Genomic DNA, 17,042 nt, shown 5'->3' on the forward strand with positions numbered 1-17,042 from the left:
GACCTCAGTGTGATGTCTCGTGTTTATAAGTAAATGCCACAGGAAGCCCTGGAACTAACTTGCACATTCTCCAAGCTTTTTCCCCCTCCTTTTATCTCCCATTGTGAAAGTAAGATAAGCTTCTTCCATAGAAAATTTAGAAAGTATAGTTTAAAGTAACAGAAGTTGTGTGAAAGTTAATCTCTAATATGGGGCCGTAGATGGCTCAGTGGGTAAAAAGGCCTCTGCCACCAAGCTTGGCACCCTGAGTTTGATCTCTGGGACCCACATGGTGGAAGGAGAGAACCAACTCCCTCAGATTGGTTTCTGATCTCTGCGTATGTGCTCTGGCACATGTATGTACACACACACACACACACACACACACACACATACAAAACACACACAGATAGATGATAAATAGATGATAGATAAATACAAAAAAATACCCAATATATTTCCTATGGATACATTTTATATTTTACATTTTACTAATTGAGTGGCTTAGTTGGGATTTTTTTTCATTTGTTAAAATAATTTATTCACATATATTAATACATAATAATGGGTTTCATTATGGCATTTTCATACATATATTTATTTTGGTTCCTTTTATTTTATTTTTAAAGTTTTCTTATTTCTCCAAGTTTCATACATATATACAATGAAATATGATCCTATCTACCCTGTTTTCCCCTCCAACTTTCCCCATATTCTCACCAACTCACCCCCTCCCAAGTCCACTTGGGAGTGCTAAATCCACTTGGTGCTGCCCATGTACACTGGTGTGGGGCTGTTCACTGGATATGGCTACATCCTCACAAAGAATAACTACCCCTCCCCCAGCAACTATCCACTGCCACTAGCTCCTCAGTAAGGGGTGGGACCTGGAGATCATCTTTCTCATCGAAGCTGGATTTTGGCTGGCTTGATCTTGTGCAGCTCTTGCACAGATCACCACAGCTGCTGTGAATCTGATTGGGGTAGCCATGTCACATCCTGAAGACAGTCTTTCACAGCTCTCCACATCCTCTGACTCTGACATTTTTTCTGCCTCCTCTATTGAAATGTTCCTTGAGCCTTGTAGTGGGATTAATGTAGAGGTCCCATTTAGGGCTGAGCATTCAAGTCTCTTATCCTCATCATTTTGACCAGTTTTATGTCTCTATATTGACTACTGGTCCATCACAAAAAGAAACTTCCCTGACCAAGGTTGAGTGCTCGGGTCTATGAGTATAAGCATAAATATTTAGAAGGTATTTTGGCAGAGTGATTATTTTGCAAAATAACAATAGCAGTTTTTTCCTAAGGCCTGTGACCTCCCCAGCAATGGGGCTTTTGATCAAGATTATAGTACCAGACATGAAATTCCCTCCTGTGGAGCAGGCTTCAAATCCAATCAGAAAGCTGTTAATTACCCCATAACTGTCATCCACCATTGCACTTGTAGGCACATCTTGCCTGGCAGGTCGGTATTGCAGCATGCAGCGTCCAGTGCTAGGTAAGACCGGTGATGTGTTTTCTTCCCCAGTAGCCTGCATAGCACCTGCAGGCACCATGAATGCTAGCCAGCAGAGAGGAAGTTTCCTGCTTGGTTTGAGACTGATTTCTCTACATTCTGCACCAAAGTGGATGATGTCTCCAGCAACAGGGTCTTACCATGTACTTATGGAGGATAACTGAGGCCAACAGCAATAGTCTGTGTTGTTTTGTAGACCACTAATGCTCCCTCACCAATAACTTGGAAGGAGGTATCCCAAGCCTCATCCTGTGTTTTTCATTTAATAATCCATGTCTTCTGGGAGGGACATTGTCCACCCATGCAGGGTAATTAATTCCATTCAAATTCATTTTAGAGTTGTATTTTGAAATTAGCTTACAAAGTGCTGAGTTTCCATAAGACTTTCTCATGGAGCCTTAGTTTGGTTAGTCCACTCATTATCCCCTATTTACCCTCACCCTCCATCCCATCCCTGCTTAATCCTTTAATCCTTAGTATACCCCCTCTTCTTTTACATATGTTCTACTATCCTTCCACTTATTTTTTTAAGGTTGGGTTGTGAGATAGTAGGCATTTAATGTGACTTTTCTGTCTGGTTGCTCTGACCCTGTTTTGAAAGGTCATCCATGTTGATGAGTGTATCAATCCCTCATTCATTTTTTGTGGCTAAACAACCTTATAGTGTGTGAATATATACCACACTTTTTATGATTTTTGACATGATTTTGTCCCCTCTTGGCTCCTGGAGACAGTGGGGCTGTGAACACTTGTTTTTTATCCTTTCACTAAATACCTAGTAGTAGAGGTACCAGCAAAGAACTGTTGACAGTGGTGCCCCACTGAGCATTGCCACAGCAGTGTGTGTAGGGAGTCTACTTTCTCTGTGTTCCCACCATCCCCTGCCATTTCCCTCTTTAATTATAGTCATGCTGGTAGTTACACAGTGGTATGTCACTGTGGTTTTGATTTGCATGTCCCTAATGACTAATGGTGTCGAACATGTTTGCAGACCTTTCCTTTGAGCTGTTCGGATACTTGTCTATTTGTCTTTAGCTCATTTTTATTGTATTTCTCCTCAGATATATGATTTTAGAATGTTTTCTTTGATTCTTGTTTTTTCTTTTTTCTCTGTCATGTCCTGTGGATCACTTTTGATGGCATTTATCAAGGAATCCGTTGCAAAATCCCAATTGAATATTCATCCTGTATTCATTTACTAGTCTTGTGGTTTTAGAAATTTTTAGTGGTTTTAGAAATTATTTTTAAATAATTGACACGTTTGCATTCATGTGGTTCAAAGTAAGAGTCCAATTTCATTCTTTCACATGTGAATATGTGGTATGAGGATCATTTGGTGGAAAGATAATTTTCCCATGGGAATATTTTAATAGTCTTGGCATCATGACAAAAATTTAGTTAGCCAGAGAATGCATGTTTATTCTGTCCCATTGGTCCGTAAGTCTGTTTGTTGTGCCAGCATCACATTGCTGAAGAGATTCTGACTGGCATGCCTTTGAATTTGTAGATCACTTTGGAAAGTGTTATCATCCTCACAGTCATAAATCTTCTGATTAATGAACACAGATTGATCGTTTGTCTTTCTGTTTGTGTAGTTCTTTAATTGTTAGCAGTCTCTGTGTGTAAGCGTGTGTGTGTGTGTGTGTGTGTGTGTGTGTATTGGTGGTTTGTTGTTTGTGGTGCTGGGGATCAAACTCAGAGTCATATTTATGATAGGCAAATTCTTTACTGCTAAACTGTATCCCCCAAGCTTCTGCATTTCTTTATGGTTTTCAGTTTCTACGGCAAGTCCTTTGAAGGCATCAGGGAGCTGGCTCAGTTCTTTAAATCATTCTGCCAGTCTCTGATTTCTGATTGGAGAACTTTTAAAACTATTTTAATTCTTATTTTTATTTTATGTGTATGAGTGTCTTGCCTGCATGTACGCAAGTGTACAATGTGCACGCAATGGCCACAGAGGCCAGAAAGGGTAGCAGATCCCCTGGAACTAGAGTTACAGACAGTTGCTAGCAGCCATGTGGGTGCTGGGCATCAAACCTGGGGCAAATGTTCTTAACCTCTGAGCCATCTCTCCAGGTTCCTGATTGGAGAATTTTTACTTTCTTTTTGAGTTTTGTTTTATTTTGCTTTGTTTGTTTGTTTTTGAGACAATCTCATTACGTTGCTGTAGCTGGCTTAGAACTCTTGATCCTCCTGCCTCAGCCTCCAAAGCCCTAGGACTAATTTTCTACATTTAAATTGATTACCAATCAGGAAACTTTCCTTCTTCTGTTTTTCTATCTTTTCTTCTATGTCTTATACTTTTTGTTGTTCTTAATTTATTAATTACTGCCTTCTTTCCTGTTTAATTGCTATAATATGCTTTTGAAGGTTATTTGTGTGCATGCATGTGTGCATGCGTGTGTGTGTACGCACACACTCCTGTGTGTTAGATATTTTCTTAGGGGTTACCATGGTGATTACAACAGTCCTAATTAATAACAAAATAGCTAATATCATATTAGCTTTCAAAGCATACAAATACTCCCATACTCATTAGCATAGATATATTTTGCATTGTGTTTTATACATTTATCTTTTAAATTCGTACAGGAAATAGAACTGAGTTAGCATCTGCTATGATTTAAATTCATATAGGAAATGAAATTAAGTTAGCATCTGTTATGATTTGAATATAAAATATTTCCTACAGGCTCATGTTTGAACACTTAGTCTCCAGCTGGTGGTACGGAACCTAGCCAGCAGACAATAGATCACCAGGGATAGGCCTTGAAGGTTATAATCAGGCCCTCCTTCTGGCCCAAGAATAGCTCCTTCTGATCTACCACTTCATGGACAAACCATGCTACAACTTCCCACCATCATGGATGGAACTGTGCTAGCTGCTGTGCCTTCCATATGGGGGTAAACTACATCCTCTGAACTATGAACCTAAGTTAAGGTCTCTAAGCTGATCCCATTGGCATTTTGCCACAGTAGTAAGAAAGGCAACTAAGATACCAACCCAGGCTATTGTCATATTAGCTTTTATATTTATGTTTGTTGTTGCCTGTACTGGATATCTTAAATTGTTATTTTTTTAATTTTTATTTTTTTATTTTCTGTGTATGGGTATATTGCCTGCATGTATGTTAAGTGCACCTGTGTCATGCAATGCCCACAGAGGTCAGAAGAAGGCATTGGGTTCCCCTAGAACTGGAGTTATGGGTGGTTGCTAGCCACCATGTGGGTGCTGGGAATGGAATCCAGGTCCTCTGTAAAAGCAATCAGAATTCTTAACCTCTGAACCATCTCTCCAGCCCCGATATCTTGAATTGTTATTATGGCAATGAATTATTTTTTTGAGGGGGGAGGTCATCTTTTTGAGACAGGGTCCCCCCGTAGTCCCAGCTGGCCTGGAACTCGTTATGTAAACCAGGCTGGCCTTGAACTCACAGAGATCTTCCTGTTTCTGCCTCTGGAGTGCTGGGATTGGCATGAGTTAGTCTTTTTTTTTTTTTTTAATGTCATTTATTTAGACCTAATCTCATTCTTTTTTAAAATTTTATTTATTTTTTGTGTATGAGTGTTTTTCCTGTATGTATGTAAATGCACCGTGTGAGCAATGCTTGAGGATGTCTGAAGAGGGCATTGGATCCCCTGGAACTGGAGTTTCAGATGGCTGTTAGCAGCCGGCATGAGTTAGTCTTTTTTTTTTTTTTTAATGTCATTTATTTAGACCTAATCTCATTCTTTCTTAAAATTTTATTTATTTTATGTGTATGAGTGTTTTGCCTGTATGTATGTAAATGCACCGTGTGAGCAATGCTTGAGGATGTCTGAAGAGGGCATTGGATCCCCTGGAACTGGAGTTTCAGATGGCTGTTAGCAGCCATGTGTGTGCTAGGAACTGAACCTGGATCCTCTCAAGTGCTGCGCCATCTCTCCAGCCCTCTGAGTTATTCTTTTGAATGCCCTTTGCTTTAGCCTGAAAGATGAGACTGGGACCAATAACATCTTCAGATTTCATCTGCCTCCCTTCCCTCTCCCTCCCCTTCCTCCTCCTCCTCCTCTCTTCATTTGCAAAGAATTCTAGTTTTGCTGGCTATAGAGTTCTTTTGGGCACCATAAATATACTGATTTTCTTTCAGCATTTTAAGTACATCATCCCACTGCTCTGAGGCCTCTGTAGTTTCTAATGAGATTCAAATAATAATCCTCCAAGCATCCTTTCTCATGATAAAGCATTTCTTTCTTGCTATTTTCAAGCTCTGCTCTGTGCCTCTGTCTTCTAAACAGTTTGAGCATAATGTGGTTCAGTGTGGATAGCTTGCTTTACATGGAGTTTGTTGGGCCTTATGGATGTGTAGATGTGTCCTTCTCATCAATCCACAGTACTTTCTGCCATTGCTGCTTTACGTGTTCATTCTTCTCTGTCATTCCGTCCTCTTCCTAGAGGGGATGTGGAGTCAGCATAATCCAGTTAGCTGGGTCCTACAGGTCTCCCAGGCTCTGCTCACTTTTCTTTATCTTTCTGATCCTCCGACTAGAACAAGGATATTGTCCTGTCTTCAAGTTAACTGACTTTCTTCTGCATGCCATTATCTGTTGTTGACTAGAGTTTCAGAATGCCAAAGGAGCGGCTCTTGTGAATCTTTCTCTGATGCGGTGGTTTCTGTGAGGGACTGACTGAGTATCCTCCTTCACGATCTTTCATGATGCCACCCAAGGACCTGTTCATCTGTGTGTGTGTGTGTGTGTGTGTGTGTGTGCGTGTGCGTGTGTGTGCAATATGAGTATGTGCACCTATATATTCAGGTGCATATGCCCCTGTGTGCATGTGCAGTAGTCAAGAGGTCAATGTCAGTGTCTTCCGTTATCACTCTCCATCTTATTTTTTGTGACAGCATTTCTCATTGAACCAAGATCCTTCTACTTCAACTAGACAAGGTTGGCAAGCAAGTTCAACGAGCTCAGCTGTCTCAGTCACCACCACTGCTAACAGAGCTGAGATTATAGAAGTCTACCACCATGCCAGCTTTTATGTGGGTGCTGCGAATGCGAACTCGGGTCCTTATGCTTGTCCAGCAAGCACTTTACCTACTGAGTCACCGCTTCGCTCATATTTTTGCAGTACTGGGGATTAAGCATAGGGCATCATGCACATGAGGCAAGTGCTCTACTGAGCACTGGAGCTATAGTCCCAGCCCTATATTTCTAAGACTATCTCTCCTTTCCACTTACGGAAATCTAATTTATACATATAAGGTATTTTATGTTTCCAAATAAGTTCTTTAATCAGAGCTGGTCTTTTTTTTAAAGGACTTCAAAATCATCAGTGGCTTAAAGAAAGAGAGTTTCCTCAAACATTCAGAGAATTATATGCCATAATTGCAGAATATGGTTCACGGCTGTCTAATTACCAGGTGATGTTTCATTAAGTTATTGTTGCGTGTCACTCATTTAAATTTGAGCATCCTACAAGGTAAGTCTAGCTTGGTTTTGTGTGATAATTGCTAACCTTGTAGAAAGTGCAGTTCTTCTAAGTGGTTTTATGGCTTAGAGACTCTCAGAATTCTCCACACCTCTGATTCCTGCAGGCTCCCTGAAAACAGCTCTAGGACAAGAGAAGGGACTGAGTCTTAAGACTAACCTTCCCCATCTCTGTTCAGTTTAGGACTCTTCTTTGCCAGACTCCTGAGATCTCAGTGAGCCTGTCACTGTCCACCCTGTACTCCATGTGCATCTCCCACCATTCCCAACTGAGCCTCCTCCCATGTATGCTCAGACCTCAGAAAACCCAAGGGAGGACGAAAGAGCTATGGCCGCTCACCACTGCTCTGTAGGAAGAAGGGACAGACAAAAGGGTTGATACCCCTGTTAAAAGGTTGATAACCTTTTAACACATGGTGGCTCCATCTGGTGGGTGCTTTTGGACCTGACAGATCAGATACATACTTTTGTCTTCCCTCAGGGCTTCTGAAATCCTCTCTTTCTTAGTCCATGTTCCAACTGCTTGATTCAAGTATGTGTGTGTGTATTGCCACATGGACCCTCTGAGGGAGGAGGCTGCATAGTATGTTCCTTGCAGCATTCCAGGCCAGTAAGGGGACATTCCCCCTGAAAGTTCATACATAGGTTGATTCCTGGAATCACTCCAAATCTTAAAAGACCCTGTCACTCTGGATATACAGAGATCTATAGGCTCAAGGCCCTGGACCAAAGGTCAGCTGCACGGAACCCCACGGAGCTAGCCTGAGACAACTCCACAGCTGGAGGGCAGCACATTCAGGGTCCAGACTAGGAGCTAGCCCAGATATTTAAGTCATCCTCAGAAAAACAGATGTTCATTCAAGGTGGACAGTGGCAGACACATCATTGCCTATCTGTCATTAACCCTCATTTTATATGTCAGCTCGATTAGGTCATACTGCCCAGATATGAGTCAAGCACCAATATAGATGTTGCTGTGCAGATAAGTTTTAGGTGTGGTTAATATTTAAATCAGTGACTGTAAATTAAGTAAAGGTGATTAGTCTCCACAATGTGGCTGGTCTCATCCAATTAGTTAATGGTCTTGAGAAGAAAACCTGAGATTCCCCCACAAAAGGGGGAATTCTTTCTCCATATAGCTTATAGACTTGAGCTACTCCGTCAACTCTTCCCTGGGTTTTAGATTGCCATTTTTCCATGACAGTTTTAGATTTGCTACTTCTCATAAGTACATGAGCTAATAGCTTAAAGTCTGTCTGTCTGTCTATCTATCTATCTATCTATCTATCTTCTATTTATCATCTATCTGTCTATCATCTATCTATCTATTATCATTTATCTAGCCATCCATCTATCCTAGATACACACACACACACACACACACACACACACACACACGCACACGCACACACACACACTTCGTATTAGTTTTGTTTCTCTGGAAGCTTAGTGTCCTGGAAGCTTATGCTAGCAGGGCTGCTCAGCAGACATCCCAGCACATAGGGAAAACTTCAATACTAATAAAACAAGGTTGCCCATACACACCGGGATGTATGCTTGCCAGCACCACAGGAGGAACATACTGATGAAATGAATTCCAAAGGCTACCACAAGGAACCAGTTTCTCATTCCCTATCACCCCTGACACCGCCCCCCCCCACCACACACTAGGATCCGAATTGCTTTTTTGGCACATAATGAAGTAGATAGCACTCCTGAACCAAAGACAAATCATGTTCTGAAAACTATGCCAGGAGGCAAGTTGAAAATAAGAGACACGCGGCCATTGCTCTGTGGGTGCTGCCAACCATCCACTCAGATCCTCTTAGAAATCACCCTTTTCCATGTCTTTGCATCTCCAACCAGCCTGCTCTTAACACCCACACACTTCAAAGTTTGGGCCCTGTATTAGTTACTTTTCTGCTGCTGTGATAAAATACCATGACCAAAGGCAACTTAAGGAATAAAGAATGTATTTGGCTTGCAGTTCCAGAGGGTTAGATCCCCACCATGGTGGGGGAGGCATGGCAGTGGGAGCAGGAAGCCGAGAGACCACATCTCAACCACACAAAGGAAGCAGAGAGAGCTGTGAAAGTGGGGCAAGGCTAAGAACTCCCCAAACCGCCCCAGTGATGTACTTCTAGCAAGGTTCCACATCCTAATAGCTCCTTCACCTCCCCTCATAATGCCATCAACCAGGGACCGAGTGCTCAAATACATGAGCCTATGGGGCACATTTCTCACTCAAACCATCACAGATCCCAAGGCTCTCTCTTTTGTCCTGCTTTTCTCTGTGTACATACTAAAGAATAGCATTGGTCTTTTCTGAGGATTCTGGTTACAGCAGGAGTACGTGCGTGTATGTATGTATGTGTATATGTGTATGTAGAAGTCTATGAGTGTATTGTGAGAGTATATTATGTGCATGAGTACAAGTGTGCAAGTGTCATGCTGGCCACTGACAGTTGGGGAGGGCTCCAGGATGCCTCCGGGCCACACCATCAGAGCCCAGAAGACATATGGCAGGATCATCTCATGGACACAGAGGCACTGGCTGCTCTGGCAAGGTGATGGCTAGGCCACACCCCATTCTGGCCTGAGGAACAGTGTGCAGTAGCCTCCTCCTACAGTACCAGAGCACAGGCTCTGCACCTCATCCACTGTCTGTGCAGTGTCGGTCTCCTTCATGAAGCCACCACAGCGCCCTGCAGCTATGCATTATGTCCAAAGCAGTCATTTGCCCTGCCCACGTCTCATCTTGGCTAGGGCAACGAGCCTCCTTATTAGATGCCTTATTGCAGTAGATGAATGCCTACTGTTTCCTGATGTCGTCGCTTATCCAGCCCATAGGCAGTCACATCTTTTTCTTCTTTACAAATGCAGTGCCAGACCTCACCTTTCTTATCATTTCCTTTTTTAAATATTTTATTTATTATTTTTATTACATGGATGAGCCTGAAGGACTCAGCATGGCCTTACGATGTCCCCACATGCCATCTGGGCCCTTCCAAATCAAACCTGGGCTCTGGCCTTGTGGTGCCTTCCTTTCCCTTTCTTTCTCTCTCCCTCCCTTTCACCATTTTGAGAAACAGCAAAATAAGGCCTCCATCTAGGCATCTGCATTCAGTGTCACTTACTATTAGACGTGTGAGTGATGTCACCTTCTCAGACATGGTAGCCAAATACCTGGCAAGCCAAGGAACACAGACACATGGTAGATGCTCTTGTGTCCCATGGGTGTTTCAAGAATCCAGTGTGATTTCAAAACAAAGAGAACTGATTGGATGGATAGGATTGAGAATTATTTCTCCTCTTCTTTTCTGTCTAGGCCAGACTTCGCATGCCTAAGGAGCAACTGGAGCTTTTAAAGTGAGTGAGATTTTCTATGTGTCACTCTCTGATAGGACTCCAAACACTGAAATGGGGTTTTTTTTTTGTGTGTAAAATTATAAAACTAAAATAATTCCCCATAATATTATCTTATCATTTCTTTTTTAATGTTTTATTTATTATCTTTATTATATGTGTATGAGTATATTGCCTGCATATATGTAAGTGCACCTGTGTCATGAATGCCCGTGGAGGGCAGAAGAAGGTCTCATATACCCTGAAACTGGAGTTATGGATGATTGCTATCTTCTGGCTGCCATCTGGGAACTGAATCTGGGTCCTTTGTAAGAGCAGCCAGTGCTCTTAACTGCTGAGCTGTCTCTCTGGCCCTGTTATCATATTTTTATATTACACCTTTCTTTTTTAAGATAATTTATTTATTATTTTTATTTTATGTGTATGTGTGTATTGCCTGCATGTAGGTAAGTGCACCCATGTCATGCAATATCCATGGAGGACAGAAGAGGCTGTTGGATCCCCTGGAACTGGAGTTATGGACAGTTGTTAGCTGCCACGTGGGTGCTTGGATTCGAACCCGGGTCTTCTGGAAGAACAGTCAGTGTTCTTAACCGCTGAACCCTCTCTCTAGCCCCATATATTATACCTTTCTTTATCATCTTTATCTTATCTTTAAATTTGGGAGTATTTTTTTCTGGCCATTTCCTCTTAGCTACCACAAAAAGTCAGATCTATTTAAAATACTGTGTTTAGCTGGGCTTGACATCTTCCAATAATCCCAGAACCCAGGATTTTGAAGCAATAAGATCTTCAGTTTGAAGCCAGTCTGGGCTACATAGAGAGTTCCAGGTCATCCTGGGGTACAAACTGGCTGCTTGTCTCAAAAAATGAATGAATGAATGAATGAATGAATGAATGAATCAATCAATCAATCAATCAGTCAGTCAATCAACGTGTGCATAACTGAGGAAGAACAATTTTTCTCAGGCTGATTCCTCCTGGTAAATTCAATAAGATCACTCAGTTTTAAAATATAATATGCACAAATTGACTGCTTGACCCTTTAGTTCTGTTTTTGCCCTCCCTCATTACTTGTTCTTTTCTGTGTGTATTCACAGAGAAGGAAAGGATAATGTAGCCAAATAGCAATGTTTGTGAATTCAGGAGTGAAATCCTGGAGAATTTCTTTCTTTCTCTTTTTTTTCTTTTTTTTTTTTTTTGGTCCTTATTAAGACAGGGTCTCCCTGTAGCCCCAGCTGTCCTGGAACTCACTATGTAGACCAGGCTGGCCTTGAACTCACAGAGATCCGCCTGCCTCTGCCTCTGCCTCCTTTAGTGCTGGGACTAAAGGTGTGCACCACCACGCCCAGCCAGAGAATTATCTTTCTTATATCTTTCCATATTTTTGTTCTTTATACTAAGCATTAACCTGTAAATCAAACCAAAATTTTTGTTACTTTAGGAAATAACTTTCCTTTTATGAATCATTCCTTAATAAAATGTACACTAGTATCTTTTCAATATTGTTTACATCATAAAGCATTGAAATCAACCTAGATGAGAAATTAAGCCAATAATTAAGGACATTCAAGTCCATACACGTAAAGGGGAATTGTGATGCCATTAAAATCATTGTAAAATACATGTAACGATTTTAGGATATTTTGAGATACACATTGATCAGTGCAGTCTCTAGCTTGTTGCTGATTTCTGCGGAATAAAATGTGAAACATTCCAAAATTTAATAGCCTATATTTCTTTGAAATGTTCATATTTTCCCAAATTTAAACACTTACTATAAAACCTGGAAGAAAAACTAGACAAGTAGATAATATACTTTTTCTACATAAAGAAGCATTCGTTCAGTTTAGAAAGTGGTCAAATGACTAAAAGACAATCTTGCACACCCAGGCTGGAAAGTCAGAGACAGGTGGCTTCTCTTGGCTATGCCCTCAGCCACCTCTGCCCTAGTTACACTTGAAAACCACTGCACTGTGCTGCACTTGAAATGCAAAGTGTCCCAGCTTGTAGGGGGGTGACACCGGGGTTTAGCATTCTCCTGTGAAGTCAGCCAGCTGAGAACAAACAAGGTTGACTGCATCCTGCATGCTCAAGGAAGAAAAGCCAAGCATCAGGACACCCTCAGACACAGGTCTTCTGGGTGCCCAGTTTGCTTTCCTTACATAGTGAAATGCACTGATCACATGAATGTGCACCCCCTGCTTTCCCTCCCTGGACATCCCTTTCTTCCTCAGTGACACACCCCCTTTCCTGACCTTGAAACTGATCTTAGGAACTTCACTGCCTTCTTGCTTTACCTTGTGGTTCTTTTGTGTACAGGAAGGAAAGTCAGACTTTGGAGAACAATTTTCGTGAAATTCTGATTTTAATTGAACAAATAGATGTTCTGAAGGCATTACTTAGAGACATGAAGGATGGCATGTACAATCACAGTTGGCCAGCTCACCGAGATGCTGAGCAGGACCAGAACAGCACTGGGGTTCTGGACGAGGCAAGGAGGGCTGGGCTGTGGCTGTGGAGGGTAGGGGCGGGACATTTTGCCCTGGGATCCCATTCCTTCCAGGCTGGAGAACTGGGTGCCAACTGACCTTCAGCCTGTGTCCTCTGAAAGTCCCAACACTGGTTTCCTTTCACCAACACTGCTCCTAGATACCCACTTCTCCACCCATGCTGTGTCCCAGGACATTGTGTGCAATATGACTTACTTCTTGCAAAATAAATCACTGATTTGGTTTCATTTCCCAAGAAAAAACCAAACAAACAGTGGTTCAGAAATAGCAGCATCTGAATGTCTGCAGCAAACACTTGGTAGCAAGAGCTTCTCATTTCTGTCTTCGGATCTGTGCCTTTGGAGGGCACCAGAGTCAGTCAGATGATGATGAATGCCCAGGAGCTTCTCTGTGCTACCATTTTCCCTTCTTCACATCCATATTTTATTTTATTTATTTTTTTATTCTTTTGTCTTTTTGAGACAGGGTCTCCCTGTAGCCCCAGCTGGACTGGAACTCACTATGTAGACCAGGCTGGCCTTGAACTCACAGAGATCCGCATGCCTCTGCCTCCCGAGTACTGGAATTAAAGGCGTGCACCACCGTACCCGGCTCACATCCATATTTTAAAGCAAACAGAAATCTGACCCTGGCCTTCTGTGACTTCCAGGCCCCACCTTGTCCTTGTCACTGTGACTCAGTGTTATAGGGTGGTCAACGACAATTTCAACTGTTGCACCTGCTGGGGGGGTGGGGTGGGTACTTGTTTATTTTTGAATAAGAGGGCCTTCAGAGCCCAGTATTAACTAAGTGGATGAAAATTGTTAACATAGACAGTCATTAGGCCTTTGTAACTGCCTGATGCCAAGATAACTATAGAACATTCCGGTCTTTGTTATTTAGCATAGGACACCAGTTAGGGACACAGCAACACAGGTGACCTAACCCCTCTTACCCCATGAGAGGCACCATTGTGAATGGGGAGGGATTCCAAGGAGCCCCAGGTCCACCTTGCTGTGTGGCCATGGTCCCTAATATACCTTAGCTTTAGCTCACACCATAATACAGTGGGGACAGCTTGGAGGTGGAGGGGCCTAGGTCCACCTTGCTACATGACCATGGTCCTGAGCTTATACATAGCTCCTTCACTTGCCTTAGAAGAGTCCCTCCCACATAATTGTAAGAGACATTCTAAGTACAGGTGTAGTGTCTGGCTCTGAGGGCAGCTGGGAGCCCTTCGGACTGTTAAGGTTTTGTAGACTGAGGCATTCAGATCCAAGTCAATGAAATGAATAGTGAAAATTCAAGCAGTTGGTAGAGAAACTGTTCTTACACTTTTACAGGAGATGTCAAACTTGGTGCATTATGTACTTAAAAAGTTGAGAGGAGACCAAGTGCAGATGGCTGATTATGCCTTGAAGTCAGCAGGTGAGTATAAAACAGCTTTTTGAAAAGACGAGCAGAAAAAAATTAATTTATTTTAGTTTTTGTGTATGAGTGTATTGTTTGCATATATATATATATATATATATATGTGTGTGTGTGTGTGTGTGTGTGTGTACCTGCGTCATGCAATGCCCTTGGAGGACAGAAGAGGGCTTCAGATCCCCTGGAAGTGGAGTTATGGAGTTATAGATGGTTGTTAGCTGCCATGTAGGAGCTGGGATTTGAACCCAGATCTTCTGCAAGAATAGTCAGTGTTCTTAACTGCTGAGCCATCTATCCAGCCCCAGAAACAAACAAACAAACAAAAACTTAAAAAACGGACTGTTTCGAAGCAGTTTAAATTTCTTTATTAGATAAAGACACACATCTATATGGTGGTGAGAAGGGGCAAAATAGAAAAATCTAGATTTAAAAGAAAATGTTAGAAATGACTGTCCCCATTTGCTCCCTGAATGCAAACTGGGCAGCTTCATTAGCTTGTATCTAGAAGGACCTCAAAGAAAGCTTCCCTGCCACAGGGAAGTCGGGCAGGCAGAAAACATTTAAGCACAGCAAACCAGATAACATCTTACATTATTCTGTACTACAATGACATGCTTTATTAGTGATTACAAGCCATGTCTAAAGGTTGTTTACAAAGTAATGGGCTTAACATCTTGCAATTAAAATTAATTCTTAAGAACTTAGGTGGTTAAATTATTACCTTACTAATCTCACAATGATCTAGGAAGCGTGGAGAGGGAAAGAGGAAAGGGACGTGTGAAAGACAATTCAAATGAAGTGAATTGATTTCTCAAAACATACAAACTATCAGAAGTCTCTCAAGAAGTGAATAATGTATTTATTAGAGAAACCATGTACGTAAAACCTTTCTGAGAAGAAAGCTAAGTGTAGGGATATAGTTCAGTGGTCTAGAGATGTGGCTCAGTGATCTAAGGATGTAACTCAGTGATCTAGGGATGTGGCTCCATGGTCTAGGGATATGGCTCAGTGGCCTAAGAGTGTGCCTAGGTGGTTTAGGGATGTGGCTCAGTGATAGAGTGTTGCCTACAGTACGAAAAGGTCCTGAGTTGGTTTCTCAGTACTGTGATAACGATAAAGTGAATAAATAAAAAAATTCTAATCTCAAATGGTTCCACTCTCCCACCTACTCCCTCTTTTAAAATAATTTTGTAGTGTTCTTCAACAGAATACTAGCAAACTGAATTCAGGAATACAAGGATGATGATAACTATGTGACTAAGAAGGGTTTCTCTTAGGACTTAAAAGCCTTCTTTGTCTTTGGAAAATATATCAGTGTAATTTGTTACATCAACAGATTTAAAAATCTGATCATCCATGATCAAATTAGATCAATTAAAATCATTTAACCATGTTCAATTCATTTATGATAAAAAAAATTCTCAATAAACTAGAGAGAGATTCTCTGCAGCCTGATAGAGGGCGCCTGTGCAGTTCCTTAAGCTGACATTGCAGGTGTCCGTGACAGGCTCAACGATTTCCCAAGAGACAAAGGGTGCCCACTCTCTCCATTTCAACAGAAGTCTTAACCAATCAACTAAGACAGGAAACAGACTAGAGGGAGAAAGAAAGAGAGGGAGAGAGGAAGAGAAGCCAGTGAACCGGAGGAGATGAAATAAAATACCTCTACTTGTAAGCCATGTAATTGCTGACATAGAAAAAGCAACCCAAACTATCTACTATAAGTGAGGGTTACAGGTTCGTGTGTGTGTGTGTGTGTGTGTGTGTGTGTGTGTGTGTGTGTGTGTGTGTGTGTGTGTGTGTGTGTGTGTAAGAGAGAGAGAGAGAGAGAATTATTTCTATTAATTAGTAATAAAAACTTGAAATTTAAGCATAGTATTATTTACAATGCTAATAAAACCATGACATATTTAGGTGCATGCCTCAGAAAACGCATGCCATCCATGTGCTAAAAACAGAACACTAATGAAAGAAATAAAGGCTTAAATAAGTGGCCAACATTCCATACCCATGGATTGGAAGATTCTATGCTGTTAACATTGCAATATTCCACAGCTGGTCTGTCAGTTCAGCATAACACTAAAGAAAAATTCCAGGCAGAACAGATATAGAAATTGACAGGCTGTTCTAAAGCATTGCAAGTAATCCAAAAGGAAGAAAAAGAGCCAAATCGGTTTGAAAATGGATGAGGCTGGAATTTTCAATAACGGATTGGTGAAATCGTGGAAAGACACATATAGTACAGGGACACTTGACATAGACTCAATGATTTGGGTTTTGGTGACACAGAAAAGTGAAGTCAGTGGTGCTGGAGCAGTAGACATTCGTTTGCAAAAATAAACCTCGGCTCACATTTTCCAAAACTTAGTCTAAAATAGGTCAATAGGCCTGAATGTAAAGCTTGAAGTTACAACATTTCTGCAGTAAAAATTTAGAAAAAAAAAGATACTTTTAATTTGTATTTGTGGTACAGGGAATTGAACTTACGGCCTCTTGCATGCTACACAGGTGCCCATCTTCAAGATATATTCCTGGAGTTTTAAAAACTTTATTTTGAAGCAGCGTTTTGATAATTTACCCAGCTGACCTTAAACTCATGCTGTAGCCCATTTTGGCCTTGAACTCTTACTCCTCCAGCCTCAGTTTAGGAAAAGATTTCTTAAAGAAAACACCGAGGCATTACAAATAGGAAAAGAATGGATAGTTTAGGCCCTGTTAATATTTACTTCTCAAGAGAATGAAGAGGCAATACCGAGGCTGGAGAGACAATATCTGCACATATTTAG

The 17,042-nt window shown here is 41.5% G+C and overlaps 1 protein-coding gene across 2 annotated transcripts in view; it reads left to right on the forward strand.

Moving 5' to 3' along the window:
• The window catches only part of Sun3 (Sad1 and UNC84 domain containing 3), a 41,311-nt gene that overhangs the window by 14,736 nt on the left and 9,533 nt on the right, over window positions 1-17,042 (forward strand). Inside the window, exons 3-6 of one of the 2 annotated variants that reach the window (XM_008842181.3) lie at window positions 6,800-6,903; window positions 10,299-10,339; window positions 12,659-12,830; window positions 14,172-14,256. In XM_008842181.3, coding sequence (XP_008840403.2) covers window positions 6,800-6,903; window positions 10,299-10,339; window positions 12,659-12,830; window positions 14,172-14,256 — 402 coding nt within the window. The remainder of the gene's footprint in view (window positions 1-6,799; window positions 6,904-10,298; window positions 10,340-12,658; window positions 12,831-14,171; window positions 14,257-17,042) is intronic. The other variant, XM_008842182.1, reaches the window with a different exon arrangement.

This window comes from Nannospalax galili, unplaced genomic scaffold (genome assembly GCF_000622305.1).
Source record: "Nannospalax galili isolate Female #2095 unplaced genomic scaffold, S.galili_v1.0 scaffold321, whole genome shotgun sequence".
Taxonomy (NCBI): Eukaryota; Metazoa; Chordata; class Mammalia; order Rodentia; family Spalacidae; genus Nannospalax; species Nannospalax galili.